Source organism: Colobus angolensis, unplaced genomic scaffold (genome assembly GCF_000951035.1).
Source record: "Colobus angolensis palliatus isolate OR3802 unplaced genomic scaffold, Cang.pa_1.0 Scaffold645, whole genome shotgun sequence".
NCBI lineage: Eukaryota > Metazoa > Chordata > Mammalia > Primates > Cercopithecidae > Colobus > Colobus angolensis.
This window is the reverse complement of record NW_012120099.1, coordinates 989,060-1,010,416: the sequence shown is the minus strand read 5'-3', so window position 1 is coordinate 1,010,416 and position 21,357 is coordinate 989,060. Positions and strand designations below refer to the sequence as shown.

At 36.8% G+C, this 21,357-nt stretch overlaps 1 protein-coding gene across 1 annotated transcript in view; it reads left to right on the top strand.

Moving 5' to 3' along the window:
- Positions 1–896: 896 nt before the first annotated feature.
- The window catches only part of DYM (dymeclin), a gene marked incomplete at its 5' end in the record, with an annotated part of 238,346 nt that continues 217,885 nt past the window's right edge, over positions 897–21,357 (top strand). Inside the window, 3 exons of the mRNA XM_011964148.1 lie at positions 897–1,079; positions 5,349–5,527; positions 14,419–14,544. Coding sequence (XP_011819538.1) covers positions 897–1,079; positions 5,349–5,527; positions 14,419–14,544 — 488 coding nt within the window. The remainder of the gene's footprint in view (positions 1,080–5,348; positions 5,528–14,418; positions 14,545–21,357) is intronic.

Genomic DNA, 21,357 nt, shown 5'->3' with positions numbered 1-21,357 from the left:
TTCTCAGATCTCAACCTCCGTGTTGGGAGATCCACTGCTCTCTTCAAAGCTGTCAGACAGAGTCGTTTGTGTCTGCAGAGGTTTCTGGTGCGTTTTTTGTTGTTGTTGTTATTTTGTTGTGCCCTGTCCCCAGAGGCGGAGTCTACAGAGACAGACAGGCAGGCCTCCTTGAGCTGCTGTGGGCTCCACCCAGTTCGAGTTTCCAGGAGGCTTTGTTTACCTACTTAAGCCTCAGCAATGGTGGGCGCCCCTCCCCCTGCCTTGCTGTTAGATCGAAGACTGCTGTGCTAGCAATGAGGGAGGCTCTGTGGGCGTGGGACCCTCCCGGCCAGGTGTGGGATATAATCTCCTGGTGTGCCCGTTTGCTAAGACCCTTGGTAAAGCGCGGTATTGGGGTGGGAGTTACCCGATTTTCCAGGTGTTGTGTGTCTCAGTTCCCCTGGCTAGGAAAAGGGATTTACTTCCCCCTTGCGCTTCCCAGGTGAGGCGATGCCTTGCCCTGCTTCAGCTCTCACTGGTCGGGCTGCAGCAGCTGACCAGCACCAATTGTCCAGCACTCCCTAGTGAGATGAACCCAGTACCTCAGTTGAAAATGCAGAAATCACCGGTCTTCTGTGTCGCTGGCGCTGGGAACTGGAGACTGGAACTGTTCCTATTTGGCCATCTTGCCCCGCCCCCCTCTATTTTGTTTCAAATACAGTCAATCTTTGTCCAGTTTTTATAGCAATGAGGATTTTCTGGCCTTGTGAAATGTATAGACATGATTCTTGTTCTACACTTTGGAACTGCTCATTACCATGTTGTATTATATTGTATTACATTACATAGAATACTGTACAGAAATACATTCATCTCATTGGTGGTGGCACATCCTAACAGGGTGTTTTCCTCCCCAGCAGGACTCTGGACTGTCTTCACGCTAGGTGGTGTGGGCAGCAAAGCTACTGCCTCTCCAGAACTTTCTTCCCCTCTGGCCAACCAGAGTCTCCTGCTTCTGCTGGTGTTGGCCAATCTGACAGATGCCTCAGATGTGCCAAACCCCTACAAACAAGCCATTATGTCCTTCAAGAACACACAAGGTTTGTGGTATTTTTTCTCTAATATTCTTTGTAATGGGGAGAGTATTGCTTATTCTATATTGTTTATTGTCTTGTAGTTTTGGAGATGAGTGTCCATTTGTATGTTTTCATATTGGTCAAACATGAGAAAAACCTTAGCTTTTCCTGTCAATATTATCAGGAAGATCAAGCAAATCTGAGAACAGGGCTGTGATCCTTTATATCTGTTTAAATTCATATTTCTTGCAGGGATAACCAAACCAGCATGTGTTTAAGTTGGGTCAGTCTGTATTACCTGTTGGGGTAGGAATTAACCTGGAAAACCCAAATGCTAGGTTGTTTTAACTTTTCAGTTAAAGTCTGTGTTCTAGTTAGAGTTTTACAAAACTAAAAATTAGGTCTCAAAAAAAAAAAATTAGAGCACAAATCAGAAAACCTTTTTCTGTAGGGATTAGTGGCTTTGTGGAGCCACATGTTCTCTCCTACAGTCTCTTAGCCTTGCCATTGTTGCATCAAAGCAGCCGTAGGTACTATGTAAACAGGTTAGATGGCTGTGCTCCAGTAAATCTTTACTTCCAAACAAGGGGTGGGCTGCCCATGAGCTGTGTAACTTGGTATTAATAACTCCTAAAGTAAAAGGTGAGCATATCGCTTCATGTTGAACCAGCATCTCTTCTCAAAAGGTTACATTCTAAAAGCAGGATTCCTGTAGTACAGTCAAGTGCTGCTCAGTGGCAGGGCTGTGTTGCATTAGGCAATGTTTTCGCTGTGTGACTATCATAGTGTGCTTAGACAAACCTAGATGGTGTAGCTGCTACACAACTAGGCTCTGTGGTGTATCCTGTTACTCCTAGCCAACAAACCTGTTCAACATGATGATGTACTGAATACTGTAGTCAGTTGTAACACGGTGGTATTTGTGTATCTAGGCAATCTAAACCTAGAAAAGGTACAGTAAAAATGTGGTATAATCACATGGGATCACATCAAATATGTGGTTTATCATTGACTGAAACGTTATTTTGCAGCGCATAACCAGATTCTCAAGGCATTTCTAACACCAGTGTGATGAATATGGGTGGGAAGTACAGTGATTGGATGGGAGCATTTGTAAGCCTTCTGATGCCCTGTGCCATGTTTCTTCCGGGTTATTCTGATACACATTTCTTATAGACGTGGCTAGATGTGTCCATTCATCGTGCCTCTGCCAATTCTGGTATTATTTGCAGCGTGTCCATTTGTGCTGCTCTAACAAAATATCTGAGACTCAATAACCTATAAAGAACAGAAATTTATTTCTCACAGTTCTGAAGCCTGGGAAGTGAATCTAAAATCCAGGCACTGGCAGGTTTGGTGTCTGGTAAGGGCTCAGTCTCTGCTTCCAAGATGGATCCTTCTAACTGTGTCTTCACATGGCAGAAGGGAGTCAAGGGCTAAAAGGGCTGAATGCTATGTGGGCCCTCTTTTATAAAGGCCTTCATCCTGCTGATGAGAGAGGGGCCCGTAGGACCTAATCACACTGTAAAGGCCCCACCTCTCAACTTTATTTCATTGGAGATTAAATTTCAACATGAATTTTGGAGAGAATATAAACTATAACACATTACAATAGGGAAGTAATAACAATTTTATGAATTAAAAAATGAAAACTCGTGTATCTATTAGTATTTTTCTGTTCCCATTATTTACTCTTCTTGGTGACAGTATGGCTTAATGGTTAAGAAAGCAAGTTTCAGAGTCAAGCATACCTGGCTTCACACCATACCTCTATCACTTCAGAGTGTGAGACCTTTGACAGTTTGCTTAATCTCAATTAGCTTCAAAAGCTTTGCCTATAAAATAGAGAAAATATCACCTAATAGTATTTGTGTAAAGACCAAGCAAGGTAAGTCTTTAAAATGATTAGCCCAGATTTTGCAACAAAGCAGGTATTCAGTATATGGTATCTACTATGTTACTCTTGCTGCTCAGGCCAAATGTTGGTATTTAGGGCTGAACTTTGCTTGGGATGGTCGTGGTTTGGGAGACCATTTAGTACAATGATGCAAAGTGTTGGCTTTAGGGTATTCATATCCATCAGGGCTGATCTTGGCAAAGTTACTTGATCCCTTTAAACATCTATTACATTCCTTGTAAAGCTGATCAGAATAATGACACGTTTGTTGTATGGGTTAAATAAGGGATAACATAAACAAAGTGTTTAGTATAACAGCTGGTTCATAGTATTTATTAGCTAGTAATGTATGTATGTTGTGGATACACACACACAACACACATACTCCCTTTGCAGTCAGGTATAATACAGATTGGTGAATTTGTTACTTTGCTTAAATTTTATAGAAGTGTAGTGTGTCTAGAATCTTCCACCAGTGAGCATTCTGTAGATTCCATAATATCTGCATACTCATGGCACATGGCAACACTTTCTTTGCCATCCCTTGCAGAAATATAAAGCCAACCACAAAGAAAAGAATTATTTTTGTAAGTGTCAAAAATACAGTGTTAGTATTGAAAAAATAGCCTCTATTTCAAATGTAGAAGGAAAAGTGAGGGCACTGGATGGTGAAACTGAAGGCGTTTTGATGCATTCTCCTCACAAATGTAAAGCTTAGAAAGGAGAATCTGAGAGGCAAGGACTGTGTTGGAACAGATCTCTTTTTCCATAAGAACACAGCTTTTAGGAATGTTAAAGCAAGTTGTTTTGTCTTGGTAGTGCTTCTGTGATTCTAAAGGCTTAAAATAATTTTGGTGCTTTTTAGAACCTAAAAATATTAGCTCTTTGTGCTACCATGTTCAGAGTTTTATTTGATTAGTTGATGACTTTCTCTGAGTCCGCTGAACTTATCTTTATCTTCTTTGTTACTTCCTAACCTTGATTGCTTCAGTTTCTCAGCAAATCCAGTTAACTGTTGGAAAGGGCCTGTGTGGGTTTGGAATATCAAGAACTTTCCTAGTACAGGCTGTGATTTTTGCTTTTGATTGTTCCAGTGACTGTACTTAAAAAAAAAAAAAAAAAAAGTTTCTTAGCAGTTGTAGTCAATTAGGTTTGCATTGGAGATTTTATTTTATTTTATTCTTTAAAAAGTTATAGAAGTTTTCTGGCAGTTGTCTCAAGCTTGGTATGCTCTTTTGATTATGGAACCTAATGTTGAACATACACAAATGGCCCCCAACCTGCAATGGCTGGACTTAGGATTTTTTGACTTTATGATGATGCAAAAGCAATATAAATTCAGTACTGTATTTGATAAATTACATGAGATATTCAACACTTTGTTGTAAAATAGGCCTACTGTTACAGTTGGATTAATACAATTTAGAACTGTACACAAAAATAATAGCTTAGGCTAGGCTAGGCTAAGCTATGATATTTGGTAAGTTAGGTGTATTAAATGCATTTTCAACTTAGAATATTTTCAACTTATGATTAAGTTATGGGAATATGATCCCATTGTAAGTTGAGGAACGTCTATACTGATTTTGATGTAAGTGGATACTTCAGCTACAATTTATTCATTTAAAGAAAATTAACCCAGCTTTAAAGGCAGTTTTTTTCTTTTTAATTCTATATTAAAAGAGAATTTTCTATTTTGTATAGAAATTCTGTCTTTTTCTCTAGATGTTTTTTATTTAGGACTCATGGATATTTAGTTTCGGTAACAAAATATTTCATCTTGAAGTCCTGGTTAAATTGTATTGATTGGAGAGCCTTTTGACTCGCTCATAATTCTGTTTATTTAAGTTCATGTTCTCAGAGCTGATTTATTTCAGCTACGTTAATGGGAAAATAGTAACAGAGTCAAACTATATGACTTAGTTTAGTTCTTTTTAAGGTAAATTTTTTTTTTTTTTGTAGACAAAGTCTCACTCTGTCGCCCAGGCTGGAGTGCAATGGCATAATCTCGGCTCGTTGCAACCTCCACCTCCCGGGTTCAAGCGATTCTCCTGCCACAGCCTCCTGAGTAGCTGGGATTACAGGCCCACACCACTACGCCCAGCTAATTTTTGTATTTTTAGTAGAGATGGGGTTTCACCATGTTGGTCAGCCTGATCTCAAACTTCAGACCTTGTGATCCACCCATCTCGGCCTCCTAAAGTGCTGGGATTACAGGCGTGAGCCACCATTCCTGGACCTCAAGTAAATTTTGTATAAATTAAAATTTTGAATCTGAAATATAATGACTTTCCATAAAATTAATGGGAATTGAGTTGTACACATTACTTTAACAATATTTTTATTTATATAAAGCACAGCTAGAAATTACTGATGTGCTGTTTTCTGTATTCCAGATAGCAGTCCTTTCCCCTCATCAATTCCACATGCCTTCCAGATCAACTTTAATAGTTTGTACACAGCTCTTTGTGAACAGCAGACATCTGATCAAGCAACTCTCCTCTTGTATACCTTGCTTCATCAAAATAGTAATATTAGAACATACATGTTGGCTCGCACAGATATGGAAAATCTTGTAAGTATCATACTAAACATTCCATGCGTTTGTATTCTATAATATTTTGAAGAAAAACTTCTTTTCCCAAGTGGGCAAGTTTATTTGCCTGGTTGCCACAAAGGTGATGGTCAAGAAATTGATAGGGAGGTGTCACCAGACACAGACAGAGGGTAGGAGCTTCTCCAGCGTAAGACACAGCTCGTGTGGAGGGGGCCTCCCACAGCAGGACACAGCAATGTCCCTGGCTGACTTGATGCGCCTCCTTGTCCTTACCAGGATTCAGCCTGTTCAAGTCTTCCAAAAACCCTCTGCAATTCTCAAGGAGATTTTTAAATCATCTCAGTCCCTTCCATCTGCTAAGTGCCCGCCCACCAACTTCATGTTACTCGTCACAGTTGCAGAATATTCCTGATGAGAATGCTGAAAGGAAAGTGATGTTTCAACTCAGCTGCTCAAATGTCCCATCCCCTCTGGCAGGCTTAGGCTTTAGGACTGTCTGAACTCACTCCCTGGAGTCTTATAGTCATTTTAAGGTACTTTTGTCAGATATCCCTTAAATTACACTGTCCATCACTACATGAGTGAAATTAGTTCTCAAATTTTTGTTCATAGACAAAAACTCCTGTAAGCAATAATCGATTTCCTTTATGACTAATGTGCAAACATCAGTGTTTCTCTGAGGGGCAGAGTAAGCTATCTCACCAAGGTGTTAATGTTGTTTGAAATACATAGTATGTAAATAACTATGGACCCTAATATACTCATAAAAATGTGAACATTCCCGAAATAGCCAGTAGCTGCCTGACAGCAATGAAATGTTCCCTCTGCACCAGTTTTTACAGATTGGTAGCAGGATTCTCCCAGTATTTGGTTGCCATTTTTTCAGTGTTCAATATAAAATACTGCATAAATAGTGAAGAAACACGGAATACTAGAATTCATTGAACATACTCTGCATCCAGTTGACACTAAGAATGAAAAGTGTGATGAAAGAGTGTCTCTACCTTAGGTCTATATGGGAAACATTGCTTAAATAGCAAATTGAGTATGAAAGTATACTGCTCATATGAGTAAAATCCTGTAAAGAGAAGGTTTGTTTCCTGATGGGTGTGGATAGGCATAGAGACAATTCTGAGTATGATGTATTCTAAGGGAAATGTCGGCAATAAGCAGGAAACCTGTGACATCACCTGTTTCAGAAAGTTGTATGGTAAGGATGCGAGTATATGAGATGATGCAGAGAGCAGCTGTCTGTGTTTGATGACATACCCGGTGAAAGGTTAAAAGGTTTTGTGTTGTATTTATTTTGGAGGGTGGTGTTTGTTTATTTGTTCTGGTTTTATTGGATAATTTCTTAATTTATGCCCCATCTGTCCTTTTACCTTTCTTCTATAATAAATATGTTGAGGCTTTGATGAGAAAATGTGTTATCAGTAGGAAATTTACTGTGCTGATCTGATTTTTTTATGGTTATCAATTATTTTATTCTGCAGTCTTTGACATTAAGAAGGTAATGTTTGATGGATTACAGTGTTTCTAAGAAATACCTTATTGTGTGTAAATCCCATAAGGCTGGAGGCAGACCTGCCTCTGTTCAGCAACAGGTGTTGGCTGACTTGGATTCTTTCTGTTGATGGTCTGACTCACTACTGTTTGACTTGTTTTAACTCAAAACAAGTTAATTAATCTGGTATAACTTCTTATGGTACATTTTTAATTGGTATCTATTAGAATAACAATACAATGACTCTTACATTTTCTTTTTGTGTCTCTGAATAGTGTCTAGGGCGAATCCAAGTGCCTGAATGTTAAAAACAGGGCTTAAGAGGGCATACTTTTTAGAAAAACCCGTTATAGACATGAACACAATTTTTATATTTTATCACAAGCAAATGTTTAACAAGAAAAGTAGCTAGACTTTTGAGATAGTCATGATTCTTTTTTTCTTTCTTTTTTTTTTTTTTTTGAGACGGAGTCTCGCTCTGTCACCCAGGCTGGAGTGCAATGGCTGGATCTCGGCTCACTGCAAGCTCCACCTCCCGGGTTCACGCCATTCTCCTGCCCGCCGCCACCTCGCCCGGCTAGTTTTTTGTATTTTTAGTAGAGACGGGGTTTCACCGTGTTAGCCAGGACGGTCTCGATCTCCTGACCTCGTGATTGGCCCGTCTCGGCCTCCCAAAGTGCTGGGATTACAGGCATGAGCCACCGCGCCTGGCAGTCATGATTCTTTTAGTTGTAACAGACCCATTTATGCCTAGTGTAAGCAAAAAGAAATATATCTGCACAAATGAAAAATTTGTGCATTTTTTTTTGGCTTCAGTCATAGCAGGTTCTAGGGGCTAAATGTTGTTATCCAGGCTCAACCTCTCCATCTTTTGCCTCTGCCTTTTATAGCTTTGGCCTTATTCTCAGGCACACACTTTCCAAGTGGGGAGACAGGTGGTCACCAGCAGCTCTCAACATATCATAAGCTAAAAAGAGGAAAGATTACACAACTACTTCAGAAATATTTCATTAAGGGCTCCAATAGTCTCTTCTTGGGTTGTGTATCCACTTATTTGACTAATGATTACGGAAGGAGGCACACTTAATGCTAAGCCACCATAGCCACAAAGGTAAAGGGAATTTCCTCAAGGAAGGGATCTTGGACAAATAATATATAGTCACTTCGACACTATATTGCTTGTAACTTCCTTAATCAGGGCATTATGAGTTAGTCACTCTTTTAATTTCTGTTTGTGTTAGTCCAGCAGAGAATCGGCTGGCATTTCCTTTAGGCCTCCAGCAGTCTTCTGCTTTTGGGTCAAGCCTTGAGCCTGCACAATATTGCAGATATGCAGCTCCTGTCATTTTGATACTTACTCATTTGAAACTTCACTGAAGAGATACTTAGAAAATGAGATTAATATTTACAATGATATGCAGTCTATGATTTATCATGAATTATAAAAGAAATGACATAGGATCTTTACATATTGTTTTAGATGAACTAATAGTCCTTTATTTTCTGAGTGTGGTTTTTATATAAACATCAAAAAGGAAATTTTTTTTAGCCCTTTTCTTTTCCTTTTCATGCTAAGTTTCTTGAAAGCCACATTCTTTGCCTTTACTTCTTGTGCACTTTTCTACCTGTTGTGACCTAACATTTGTTTCTACAACTTCGTCATCAGCAGCTCCTGATTGTTAGTAAATCTTTGGTCATGTTTCATCATTTTCTTATTTGACTGCATTGCTGCATATGACACTGTTCATTTCTTTATTCTTTAAACTGCCGAATACCTATGTGTTAGTTCTGGCTTAGTCAGTTCAGAATTTAGTCAGGCCTGACTGCTTTAACAAACATACTATAGACTGGTGCTTAAACAACAGAAAGTTATTTCTCACAGTTCTGTAGGCTGAGATTTCCAAGATAGAGATGTCAGCCCCCTTGGTGTCCGGTGCAGACCTGCTTATTGGTTTGTCAAGAGTCATCTACTTGCTGTGTCCCCACATGGCAGTGAGCAGAGGCAGGGAAGAAGCAAGCTCTCTTCTATCTCTTCTTATAAGGGTACTAATCCCATCATGAGTGCTCCACGCCTGTTACCTAATCTCCTTGTAAGAACCCCACCTCTTAATAGTGTCCCATTGGGGGTTAGGGTTTTAACATATGAATTTTGGGGGCCCAAACGTGTAGTTTATATATCTACAAACATATACCTTGGCTTTCCGATCATTTTACTCTGCTGGTTTTTCCACCTCTATGCCTACTGCTTTTCTCTCTCCTTTATGTGTTATTTTTTCTTGTCCTTAAATGTGTCCTGCTGCAGGGTTCTGTCCTTCTTTTTGTTTTTTCCCTGTACTTCTCCCTAAAATATCTAAGCAAATTAAGTTGCCATTTATATGTTGCCAGTGCATATGTTCCCATTTATATGTGCCATATATGTTCAGTTCTGTTTTTGCAGCCCTGATTGCCCATATCTCATATTGATGTATCCAGCTGCCCCAGACATTTCCCAGTGGCTATCTCATAAACACCTTAAACCAAACATGTAAAAATTGGGTTCATTATTTTCCCTGCTCTTCCTTCTCTTACTCCTGTATTCTATATCACAGTGAGCCATCCACAGAGTTAGCAAAAGCTTTGACTCTCCTGTTTCATTCCCCCATATCCAACCAAATCTTTTTTATTTTCTCTCCTTATTATCTTTGGAATATATTAGTGTTCTTTTTCCTCATTGCCATTCCTTTGGTTTAAGCTGCCTTCATCTCTTACTAAAAGTATTGCAACATCTTTAACTGGTTTTTCTGCTTTCTGTCTTGCTATTCTTTAATATTATTTTTATCCTGTTTCCAGAGTGAGTATATTAGAGTCAAATCTGATCATGTCACTTCTCTACTTTTAAAGCCCTTTCATGGCTCCACAGTGCCCTCAGGTTTAAAGCTCTTACTCTTAATGTGGCTAACAAGACACTTTATAATTTTGCCACAGCTTCCATTTTGGGTCTGATCTCTTTGCCATTATGTCCTTTTTATTATTTATTTAATCATAATGAATTAATTTAATTTCTCTCAATGTGACCTATCTCCTAAGTTTAGACTTGGTTTTCTCTCTAGAATACTTCTTCTTGAAACTTTCTCCCTTTTCCTCTTCTCAGATAACTCCTAGTAGTTTTTCAGATCTCAGTTTAAATAGTTCTTTCAGAATTAAAGTTATGTTGTAAAAGTAATTATATACCATACCCAAGTGGGATTTATCCCAGGAATGTAAGCTTGATTGGACATCTGAAAGTCAGTTATTGTGATACATCATATCAACAGAGTGAAAAACAAAAATCATACGATTATTTAAATAGATCCAGAAAAAAGCATTTGACAAAATCATCACTTTTTTATGAAATAAAAATATTTAACAAACTAGGAATAGAAGGGAACTTCCTCAGATTAATAAAGGGCTTCTATGAAAACCCTACAGCTCACATCATACTTAATGGTAAAAGACCATGTTGTCTTTCTCCCTAAGATCAGCCACAAAACAAGGATGTCTACTTTTGCTGTTTCATTCAACATTTTACTGGAGATTCTAGCCTGGGCATTTGATTAAGAGAAAGAAATGAAACACATCTAGATTGGAAAGCAAGGTGTAAAATTATCTGTATTTGCAGATGACATTATCTTATATATAGAAAATCCTAAGGAATCCACTAAAAAACTCTTAGAATTAATAGATGAGTTCAGCAAAGTTGCAGGATACCGGATCAGTATAAAACGTCAATATGCAAAAAATTGTATTTTTATATATGAGAAATCCCAAAATGAAGTTAAGAAAATAGTTCTGTTCATAATAGCATCAGAAATTTAACAAAAGAAGTACAAAACTTACACTCTGAAAACTACAAAATATTATTGAAAGAAATGGGAAAACATATATTCATTGATTGCAACATAAAAAAATAGAGATAGGGTCTTGCTATGTTGCCCAGGCTGGTCTTAAACTTCTGGCCTCAAGCGATCCTCCCACATTGGCCTCCTAAAGTGCTGGGATTACAGGCGTGAGCCACCATACCAACACTGATGTGATTCAACGTAATACATCAGTGGAGCTGAACTGTGACCATGCCCTGATCACAGTACTTAACATTGTTAAGATGGCAGTATTCCCCAGACTGACGTACACATTGAGCACAATACCTATTAGAATCCTAGTTGACTTCTTTATAGAGATTGACAAGATTGTTTAAAAATTCATATAAAATTGCAAAGGACCAAGAATAGCCAAAACAATCCTGAAAAAGAACAAATTTGGAGGACTCATACTTTCTAATTTCAAAACTTATTATAAAGCAACACTAATCAATACAGTGTGATACTGGCACAAGGATAGACGTAATACATCAATGGAGTTGAACTGAGAGTCTAGAAATAAACCCATATACCTATCATCAACTGATTTTTAGCCAGGGTGCCAAGACCAATGTGGAAAGAACCGGTTTTTTCAACAAATGGTACTGGTGCAGTTGTGTAGTCACTTGCGAAAGGATAAAGTTGGGCTTTTGCTTCACCCCATATACAAAATTAATTCAAAATGGGTCAGAGGCCTAAAAAGAGCTAAAACTATAAACCTCTTAGAAGAAAATGGGGGTAAATCTTTATGACCTTGGATTTGGCAAATGACTGTTAGATATAACAACAAAAGCATGAGCAACAAAAGAAAAAATAGGTAAATTGAACTGCATCAAAATAAAAACGTGTGTGCTTCAAAGGATCATCCAGAAAGTGAAAAGACAGCCTACAGAATGTGAGAAGATATTTGCAAATCACTTATCTGGTAAGGAACTGTATCTATAATATATAAAGAACTTTTAAAACCCAATAGTAGAAGGACAACCCAATTGAAAAATGGATGAAAGATCTGAGTAAGCATTTCTGCAAGGAAGATATACAAATAGCTAGTAATACACACATGAAAAAAACAAACTTGACATTATTAGTCATCAGGTAAGTGTAAATCAAAACCACAGCAAAATACCACTTTACTCCCACTATGATGCCTAGAATAAAATGTTAGTTAATAAGAAGTGAGGGTGTGGAGAAATCTAATCTCTCATACACTGTTGGTGGAAATGTAAAATGGTGCAATGGCTTTGAAACAGTCTGGCAGTTCCTGAAACAATTAAATAGTTACCATATGATCCAGCAATTCCAAGGCTAGATATATACCCAAGAGAAATGAGTATACGTCTGCAGGAAAACTTGTAAATGAATGTTTATAGAAGCATTGCTCATAATAGCAAAAACATGGAAACAGTTCAAATGTTAGTCAACAGAAGAATGGATAAATGAAATGTGATAGGTATATGCAATGAGATATTATTTGACATAAAAAGGAATGAGACTCTGATACATACCGCAACATGGATGAACCTTGGTAACATGTTCAGTGAAATAAGGTAGTCACAAAAATGTACATAGTCTATTATTCTATTCATACGGAAGTCCAAAATAGGTAATCTATGGAGACAGAAAGTGGTTCCTTTGGGCAGGCTAGATAGGGGACTGGAGGAGGTGACAGTTAAAGGGTATGGGGTTTCTTTTTGAGGTAATGAAATTGTTTAAGTTGCCTGTGGTGATAGTTACACATATTTGTTAACATATGGCAAACCATTGAATTATGCACTTTGAATGGATTGTATGGTCTGTAAATTGTATCTCAATATAGATATTTAAAAGAATGAAGTGCTATTCTGACATAGTCTCATTGGACCCGTTACTTACTCTTACATTATTATTTCTTTGAATATACCATTTGCTTGTGTATCTTGTCTAGTAAAGCACAGAGTCTCAATATTTTCAGTACTCTAGTGATATTAGGTACTGTAGGTAAGATGTGCTTTCTACAGGTGTAGCCAAAAAAAAAAAAAAGAACATGGCATAAAATACGCAGTCATATGTTGCTTAATGTGGGGAGTCATTCCGAGAAATTTGTTTTATTAGGTGATTTTGTCATTGTGCAAATATCATAGAGTGTACTTATACAAATCTAGATCGTATAACCTAAGTACACACCTAAGCTTTATGGTGTAACCTATGGCTCCTAGACCATAAACCTGTACATCATGTAACCGTACTAAATACTGCAGGCATTTGTAACACAATGGCATTTGTGTATCTAAACATAGAAAGGGTACAGTAAAAATATCGTGGTGTAATCTTATGAGACTATACAACCACAGACTCTTATATGTGATCTACCATTAATGGAAATGTTATGTGGCGTATTGAAAACTCCAGAATCAGAATTAACAAATGTTGAGTTAAATGACTGTAAAATGTAACTGTGCTTACTAGGTAATGTGGAATGTGAGTACAATGTATTATGTTTGACACAATGTCAGAAGGAACTCCAAAGACAAGAATGCCTGGGAAAAGAGAAAGAGCAATGACTGCTTGATAACTGGTACACTTAGTTCCTAGAATTTAATAGTGCTCATGCACTGAACTTCATAATTTAGAGGAAGTTTTAGCTACAACTTATAAAAGAACAAAACACTCCAGTGCCACATTTTAAAAGCTTCCTGCAATAGGTGTGCCTGTCAAAAACACGTATGCCCCAGTGTGCGGCATTACTAGCCTGTGCTTTAGGGACTTGTATGTATAAACAATTTACTCATTCCATGTATTGTCTGATTTAGATGATAGATTTTTTTTTTTTTTTTTTTGCCTATTTTCTAGCATTCAGTGGATAGTGTTCATGGTTGTTTCCTACGAGACATGCTGTGTAGATAGTCTGCCCATCTTTAATAAATAATTTCAGTAACGTCCTTACTTTAGTAAAGAAGGAACAAATAGAAGGTGTCAATGATTTGAAATAAGCACAATTGTAAATGGCATTTTGAAATGAAATGTTTGCTGGATACACCGAAGAGCAGATCTTAATACATATGTTGAGAAAATGCACCTTGGGTTCCAAGAGTGTGTTTAATTACGTATTTATTTAAAATATATTTCTTGAAATATATTTTTTACTTATTAGCTTTAAAAAAGTGGTGCTAACCACATAAAAAGTTAACTTATGAGCAGCTGTGCTCTCCCCACTACTGCTACTTTTTGGTTAAGTTGGGAGAAGGCAATGTGACTTCTTAAAATCTTCCAAACAAACCTCGAGCCTAAATGGTCCTTGCAGATCCAACCTTTATGTTGGTTGGACCTTAAGAGACCTTCACAGAGTTAGTGGTGATTTTCTCCACTGGCATCTTAATAGCTAAGATACATTTGGAAAATACATTCAGTCAGAAGGGGGTTTATATGGTTTTTTCCTCTAATAAACAATATAGCTATGATGTTAAAGCAAAGAGTACAAAAGTGTAAAGATTTAAAACATTTGGATTTATAATGAAGTATTGAAATAGTCAATTATAATTTTTATTCTCTAGGTTTTACCTATTCTTGAGATTCTGTATCATGTTGAAGAAAGGAATTCACACCATGTGTATATGGCCCTTATAATATTGTTGATCCTTACAGAAGATGATGGCTTCAACAGATCCATTCATGAAGTGGTAAGTTACCATGACTTGGATTAGAGTTAGAGTTACAGAACACACATGTCCCTACATAGGATTTACTACAGTCTTTACATTTCTTTCTGGTAGATTTTCCTGTGAGAACCTGCATTAGAAATGTTATGTCTTTCTTCAGATTTTTGAAGCGGTGCTTTTTTTTTTCGGAATGACTATTAACCACTATTAAAAACTCTATCAAAATGGTTCTTTGGTAATTGATACAAATGATTTTACTGCTACTGGGTTCATTTTTCTTCAATATTTCATTTCCACTTTTTCATTGTGGCAGAAATTGTCAAACAGGTTTGCTTCATGCATGCAGAATTAGAGAAGAAAAAGGGACCAAAATGGGAGAAGTTTGAGAAACCCATTGTTTTACATACATTTTTTAAAGAACGTAGCATAATTTAACTCTTTAAATTTTGGTCCTGTTGGAGAGTTTTATTCCCAAACTGGTTTTATCTTCTTCTTTGGCATTTTTAAATTTTATTTTTTGCATCAAAGTAATACACGTATATGGTTTTAAAACTTACATAGAAGTACGAGGTTTTAATGAAAAATAACAGACCCATGTTCACCCTGTTTCTGATTCCCACTCCTCTAAGGGAAATGCTTTCAGTTCTGTCCGTGTTTCTAAATAACATGCTTATATTGTGATTTCTTGATTTCAGCTGTAGACATTAACTATTATCTCCCTAAGATGGAAGGTAGTCATTGATTCTTCCTGCATACCACATGTGTTCCCTCTGGGTTCCCAGCACGCTTGCCAGCACACAGACTTTTTCCTTTTTCCGTCTTATTACCATTTTTGGTTAACTCAGCTTTTACGTTATTCTTTTAGATGTTATTTTTAGTTTGACTGTGTACTGTAGGATAATTGCATTTCCTTTCTTGAACATGTTTTACCATTTCTGTAGCACATCATTGCACTGTTTTTTATTTGTGTACTAATACACTGATTCTACCCCCAGTACTTCAACAGAACTGAAAATTTGCTCAAAATATATTCAAACTTACTGAGTTTTCTTTTTGGACTCCTGTCTTTGCTTGAGCATGTGGTGGCTCTGGTTGATCTGTTCATCGGTAGGAGTAAGCACTAAGAAGTCGATTGGAAGTCCTGTGTGTGGGCAGGTCTTATTTACTGTACGTTGTTGTACATAGTCTCTTTCTCTGGGACTCTGTCCCTGCAGGCCATTTTTTGGGTGGATTGTTTTTGATTCTTCCAGTCTCCTTGTTAGGGGGTCTATAGGAGAAGGGGGCAGGGCTTTCACTCTTTATAAGGGTACAGACACTTTGTTTTCTCCTCATTTTCGGTAGGGCTTTTATATTATCTTTAATCCTCTCTAATGTTCCCTTAAGTCATGTTTTTGTCTCTTACATAGTATGACCATAATTTCAACTAAGATTTAAGGAATCTTGACCATTGTGGAAGGAGTATAAAACATAGAAATTTATTTTTTGTGTGTATATTTAAGGTATACAACTTGATGTTTTGATATATTAATACATGTACACAGTGAAATGGCTACTATAGTCAAGTAAATTAGCATATCCATCAGCTCACATAGTTACCCCCTTTATTGTTTGTGGCAAGAGCAGTGATACTCTCCTTTAGCAAAAATCCTGAATACAGTACAATATCATTAACTGTAGTCCTCATATTCTGCATTAGATCTCTAGACTTCATCCTCTATACCTGCAACTTTGACCTATATCTCCCCATTTTCTCACATCCACCCCCGGTACCCATTGTAATATCCTCTATTTCTGTGTATTTGACATTTTAAAAAAGTATTCCACATATATGTGAGATCGTGAAGTATTTTTCTTTCTCTGGTTTATTTCACTTAGAATAATCTCTTCCAGGTTTACCTATGTTGTGCCAAATGTCGGTGTCTTCTTTTTTAAGGCTGAATAATATTCCTTTGTTTATACAACCATGCACTACTTAACAATTGGGAAGCACTGTGAGAAATGTGCGCTTCGGTGATTATATCATTATGTGGAAATTGTAGAGTGTGCTTACACAGCCAAGATAGTGTAGCCTACTACATGCCTAGGCTGTGAGGCCACAAACCAGTACAGCATTGTTACTGTATACTGTAAGCAGTTGTAACACAATGGTAAGTATTTGTTTATCTAAACATAGAAAAGCTACCATAAAAATACAGTATAAAAGATTTTAAAAGGCACACCTGTATAGGGCACTTACCATGAATGGAACTTGCAGGACTGGAAGTGGCACTGATTGAGTCAATGAATGAGTGGTGAGTAAATGTGAAGGACCAGGACATTACTGTATGCTATCGTAGACTTTATAAACACTGAACACTTAGGCTACACTACATTTATAAAAAATAGTTTTCTCTAATAATCAATTAACCTTAGCTTACTGGAACTTTGTTACTTTATAAAGTCACCACAAACACATGAATAGTGTGTTGTGCTACAATGGCTACAACATCTAGGTGATAGGAATCTAGTTATAATCATCTGGGACCTTCTTTATATATGCAGTCTGGCATTGACCAAAACATTGTTATGTGGCAAATGACTACATACTACAGTTTCTTTATCCATTTGTCTGTCGACAGACTCTCTGGCTGTGTCTGTGTCTTGGCTATTCTGAATAGTGCTGCAGTGAACGAGGGAGTTGCAGTTATCTTTATAGGTGGTGATTTCATTTTCCTTATGCCCAGAAGAGGAACTGTGAGATGATACACTAGTTCTATTTTTAATTTTTTTAAGAATCTATATACTGTTTCTCACCTTGGTGGCTCCAATCTACATTTCCACCAACAGTGTGCAAGGGTTCTGTTTCCTGCATCCCCTCCCATACTTGTTATCTCTTGTCTTTTTCATAATGACTATCCACACTGGTGTGATGATTTTGATTTGCGTTTCCCTGATAATTAGTGATTTTGAGCTCATTTTCATATACTTGTTGACCATATTTATGTCTCGAGAAATGTCTATTCAGGTCCTTTGCCCATTTTTTAATGGGGTTATTTGTTTTTTCTGCTATTGAGTTGTGTGAGTTCTTTATGTATTTTAGATACTAGCCTTTTATCAGATATATGGTTTGCAAATATTTTATATCAATTCAGAGGCTGCCTTTTCATTTTGTTGATTATTTCCTTTGTTGTATAGAAGCTTTTTAGTTTAATATAGCCCCATTAATTTATTTTTACATTTGTAGCCAGACCTTTTGATGTGAACATAGAAATTTCTTGGTTCTTGTTTTCAGTAAAATACTATGAGAAGTAATATTTTCACTGATTTACTCAACTTTTTAAATAAATTAAAAATCAATATGATTTTTAAAAACATCTTACAATTGAAGTATAATATGCATATAAAACACACAAATTTTAAAGGAAAACTAATGAAAATTACCTTCTATATTTGTGTCATTGCCACCCAAATAATTATTTGCTTCTGCAGCAGAAATAACAAAATAATCAGAACAAGAAGAAGTAAGCACACAAAAAACTTTGAAGCAAACATGATAAAGATGTTAATTTTTGGCATAATTCATATGTGGGTATACTTTTTATTGTGCTATTTTCTATAATTTTCTGTATCCTTATTCTATAAATAAAACACTTTCAAGTTAGCAGAGAATTTTGCATTAAAATTAAACTTCACTGACTGCCAAAACAAGGTTGGTAATATAGGGAAAGTTCAGTTCACATTCAAGTTCAGTTCCATTGGATTTCAGGATATTTTAGATGACATTTCAAATTCAAATATTGAAACACTTATTCTTTTTCTCTAGAATCTGACTTTCTTGTTGATCTCCATTTATTTTGGTCCCTTCCCTTTTCATATGTAATATAGAAAAGAGTAAGTTCAAATGTTTTACCAAGTTTCTCTACATGGAATCATTAGTGTGAACCTACTTGCCTATGAAATATATATTGTTATCTCATTTTGATTTGAATTTGCATTTCTTAATACCCAATGATACGGAGAATTTATTTTTAATGTGCTTTTTATGTGCATATATATCTTTTTGCTATTTTTTAAATTATCTTTTTTTATTTTGAAATAATTGTAGATTCACATGCAGTTTTAAGAAAAATAAGGGAGACCTCATGTACCCTTAACAGTTTTCCCCAATGGCAACTATAGTTGTAAAACTGTAGTTCAATATCACAGCCAAGATACTTGATATTTTTGTTTGTTTGTTTGAGACGTAGTCTCGCTTTGTCTCCCGGGCTGGAGTGCAGTGGCAGGATTTCAGCTCACTGCAACCCCCGCCTCCTGGGTTCAAGCAATTCTCATGCCTCAGCCTCCTGAGTAGCTGGGATTACAGGCACACGCCATCATGCCTGGCTAATTTTTGTATTTTTTATTAGAGACGGGGATGTTTCACCATGTTGGCCAGGCTGGTCTTGAACTTCTGACCTCGAGTGATCCAGCTGCCTCGGCCTCCAAAAGTGCCAGGATTACAGGTGTGAGCCACCACGCCCAGCCTGACATTGATACTTTTTAAGGTATAGAACATTTCTGTCACCACAGCATTATATCCCTCATCTTGCTCTTGAATAACCATACCCCCTTTTAAAAACTTGGCTAATCTTATTATTGAGATGTAAGAATTATTTATTCTGGATCATTTGCTTTTTTATATTCTAGTTTGTTAATGTAGTAAATTATACTGATTATTGAGAATTATACTGATTGTTGAATATTAAATCAACTTTGCATCCTGGAGTAAACTGTGCTTGGACATGACATGTTTTGAAATGTATTTTCATATACAGTCTGGTTAAGTTTTGAGCTTTGTGTTTTCTGAGGAATTTATACATTTCTTTTAAGGTAATGAATCTATTACAATAAAATTGTTCATAATATACTCTTATTACCTCTTCTTTTTTTAAAAAAAAAAAGTTACCTTTTAATGTCTGTACTCGCCAGAGAGATTACCCCTCATTCTTCATGCTGATAATGTGTCTAGTCTCTTCTTTATCTTTCTAACTTTTTTAAAAAGTTAAAAAAACTTTAAAGAACTAACTTTGATTCTATTGATTTTTTTCCTCCATTTTTTTGTTTTCTATTTTAATTATTTACGCCCTTATTATTTCTTTTCTCCTGCTTACTTGAGCCTCAATTTGCTTTTTTTTTTTTTCCAACATTTCTTAAGGTAGAAGCTTAGACCTTTGATTTTACATCCTTCTGCTTTTCCACTGTAAGCAAAATGTATGAAAATAGTTTTCAGACTTTGGACAATAAGCAGCACAGGAGAGCAATGCTAGAAAGAAAAAAATGTATTGAACAGTAATTATTTTTAAGAATTTGAAAATACATTAAAGTCAGACTTTATCACTGCCACCTAAGATGTGAATACCTTGGCTTAAGACAAATTATTAAACTGTTTTAGTGTAGATGATCATACTCATTCATTAACTAGAAATTAGAACTATTAACATTGGGTGAACATCATTTTCAGAAAATTTCTTCTTTTTATTTAAGTTGAGACAGGGTCTCACTCTTGTCACCCATGCTGGAGTGTAGTGGCACAATCACTTTTCACTGTAGCCTCGACTTTTTGGGCCCAGGTGATCCTCCTGCCTCAGGCTCCTGAGTAGCTGGGACTGCAGGTGCATGCCACCATGCCCAGCTAGTTTTTGTTTCTGTGGAGATGGGTTTCGCTGTGTTGCCCAGGCTGGTCTCTAACTCCTGGGCTCAAATGATTTGCCTATCTCAGCCTCCCAAAGTTTTGTGATTACAGGCATGAGCCACCACACCAGACCTTCATTATACAATATATTTTTTGATATTCGTATATGGTGAAGAAAAGAGATTTTGGAAAGCTAGGATGTTAGAATCATTGTTTAGTTATTTTAAATCCGTGTTGCAGCTGTGGAGAGAATCAGTGTATTTCTTAATGAGAAACATGAGAACATTATTAATTCCACACTTCTTTTACTCTCTTTCTTCCAATTTTTTGTTAGTTTAATTATTTAATTTTGTAAAGTTTTTTTTGAGACAGTCTCACTGTGTTGCTCAGGCTGGAGTGCAGTGGCGCAATTTCAGCTCATTGCAACCGCTGCTTCGCAGGTGTACCCAATTCTCGTGCCTCAACCTCCCAAGTAGCTGGGATTACAGGCAAGTGCCACCACACCTGGCTAGTTATTTTTTTAGATTATTCAAAACTTATAACATTTCCATTCTGTTTTGTAACTCAAATTGCCTAATACTGGTTTTATTGGATGTGTTGTCTACCATCAACCCTTTTACCATAGTTTAGTTTCTGTGTTCCTGAGTTCTTTATTTTTATTCATCTTCTTCTATATGTCTGGCTTTTGTTTTCAATTATTTTCTTCACAGAATATTTCTGTGGCATATTATATTCACATTCTCATGTTTGAAAATGTCTGAAGGTTTTCATTTTCTCTCCCACACCTCTTTCCACTATTTAGTTAGAAGAAGAAACAAATAAATAAACCTACCAAACTTGTTTCTCTCTCTAGATTTGGGGATTTTCATCAGAATTTTCAGGATTTTGTCAATTTTTCCAAGGGACTGCTGCAAGGTAAGGCAGGATTCAGTCAGGCGTGTTCTTCTTGATCCTGCTCTAGGGTTTTCTCCTTTATCATCTGTCATGGACCCCAGTACACCTAAGACTGTGTGCTTGAGCTCATAGAAGCATTTTTTACCGCATGTTACCATGGGACAGCCTGTGATTTATAGCACATATATTGTTTTTTTTTTTTTCTTTTTTTTTTTGAGATTGAGTCTCGCTCTGTCGCCCAGGTTGGAGTGCAGTGGCATGATCTGGGCTCACTGCAAGCTCCGCCTCCC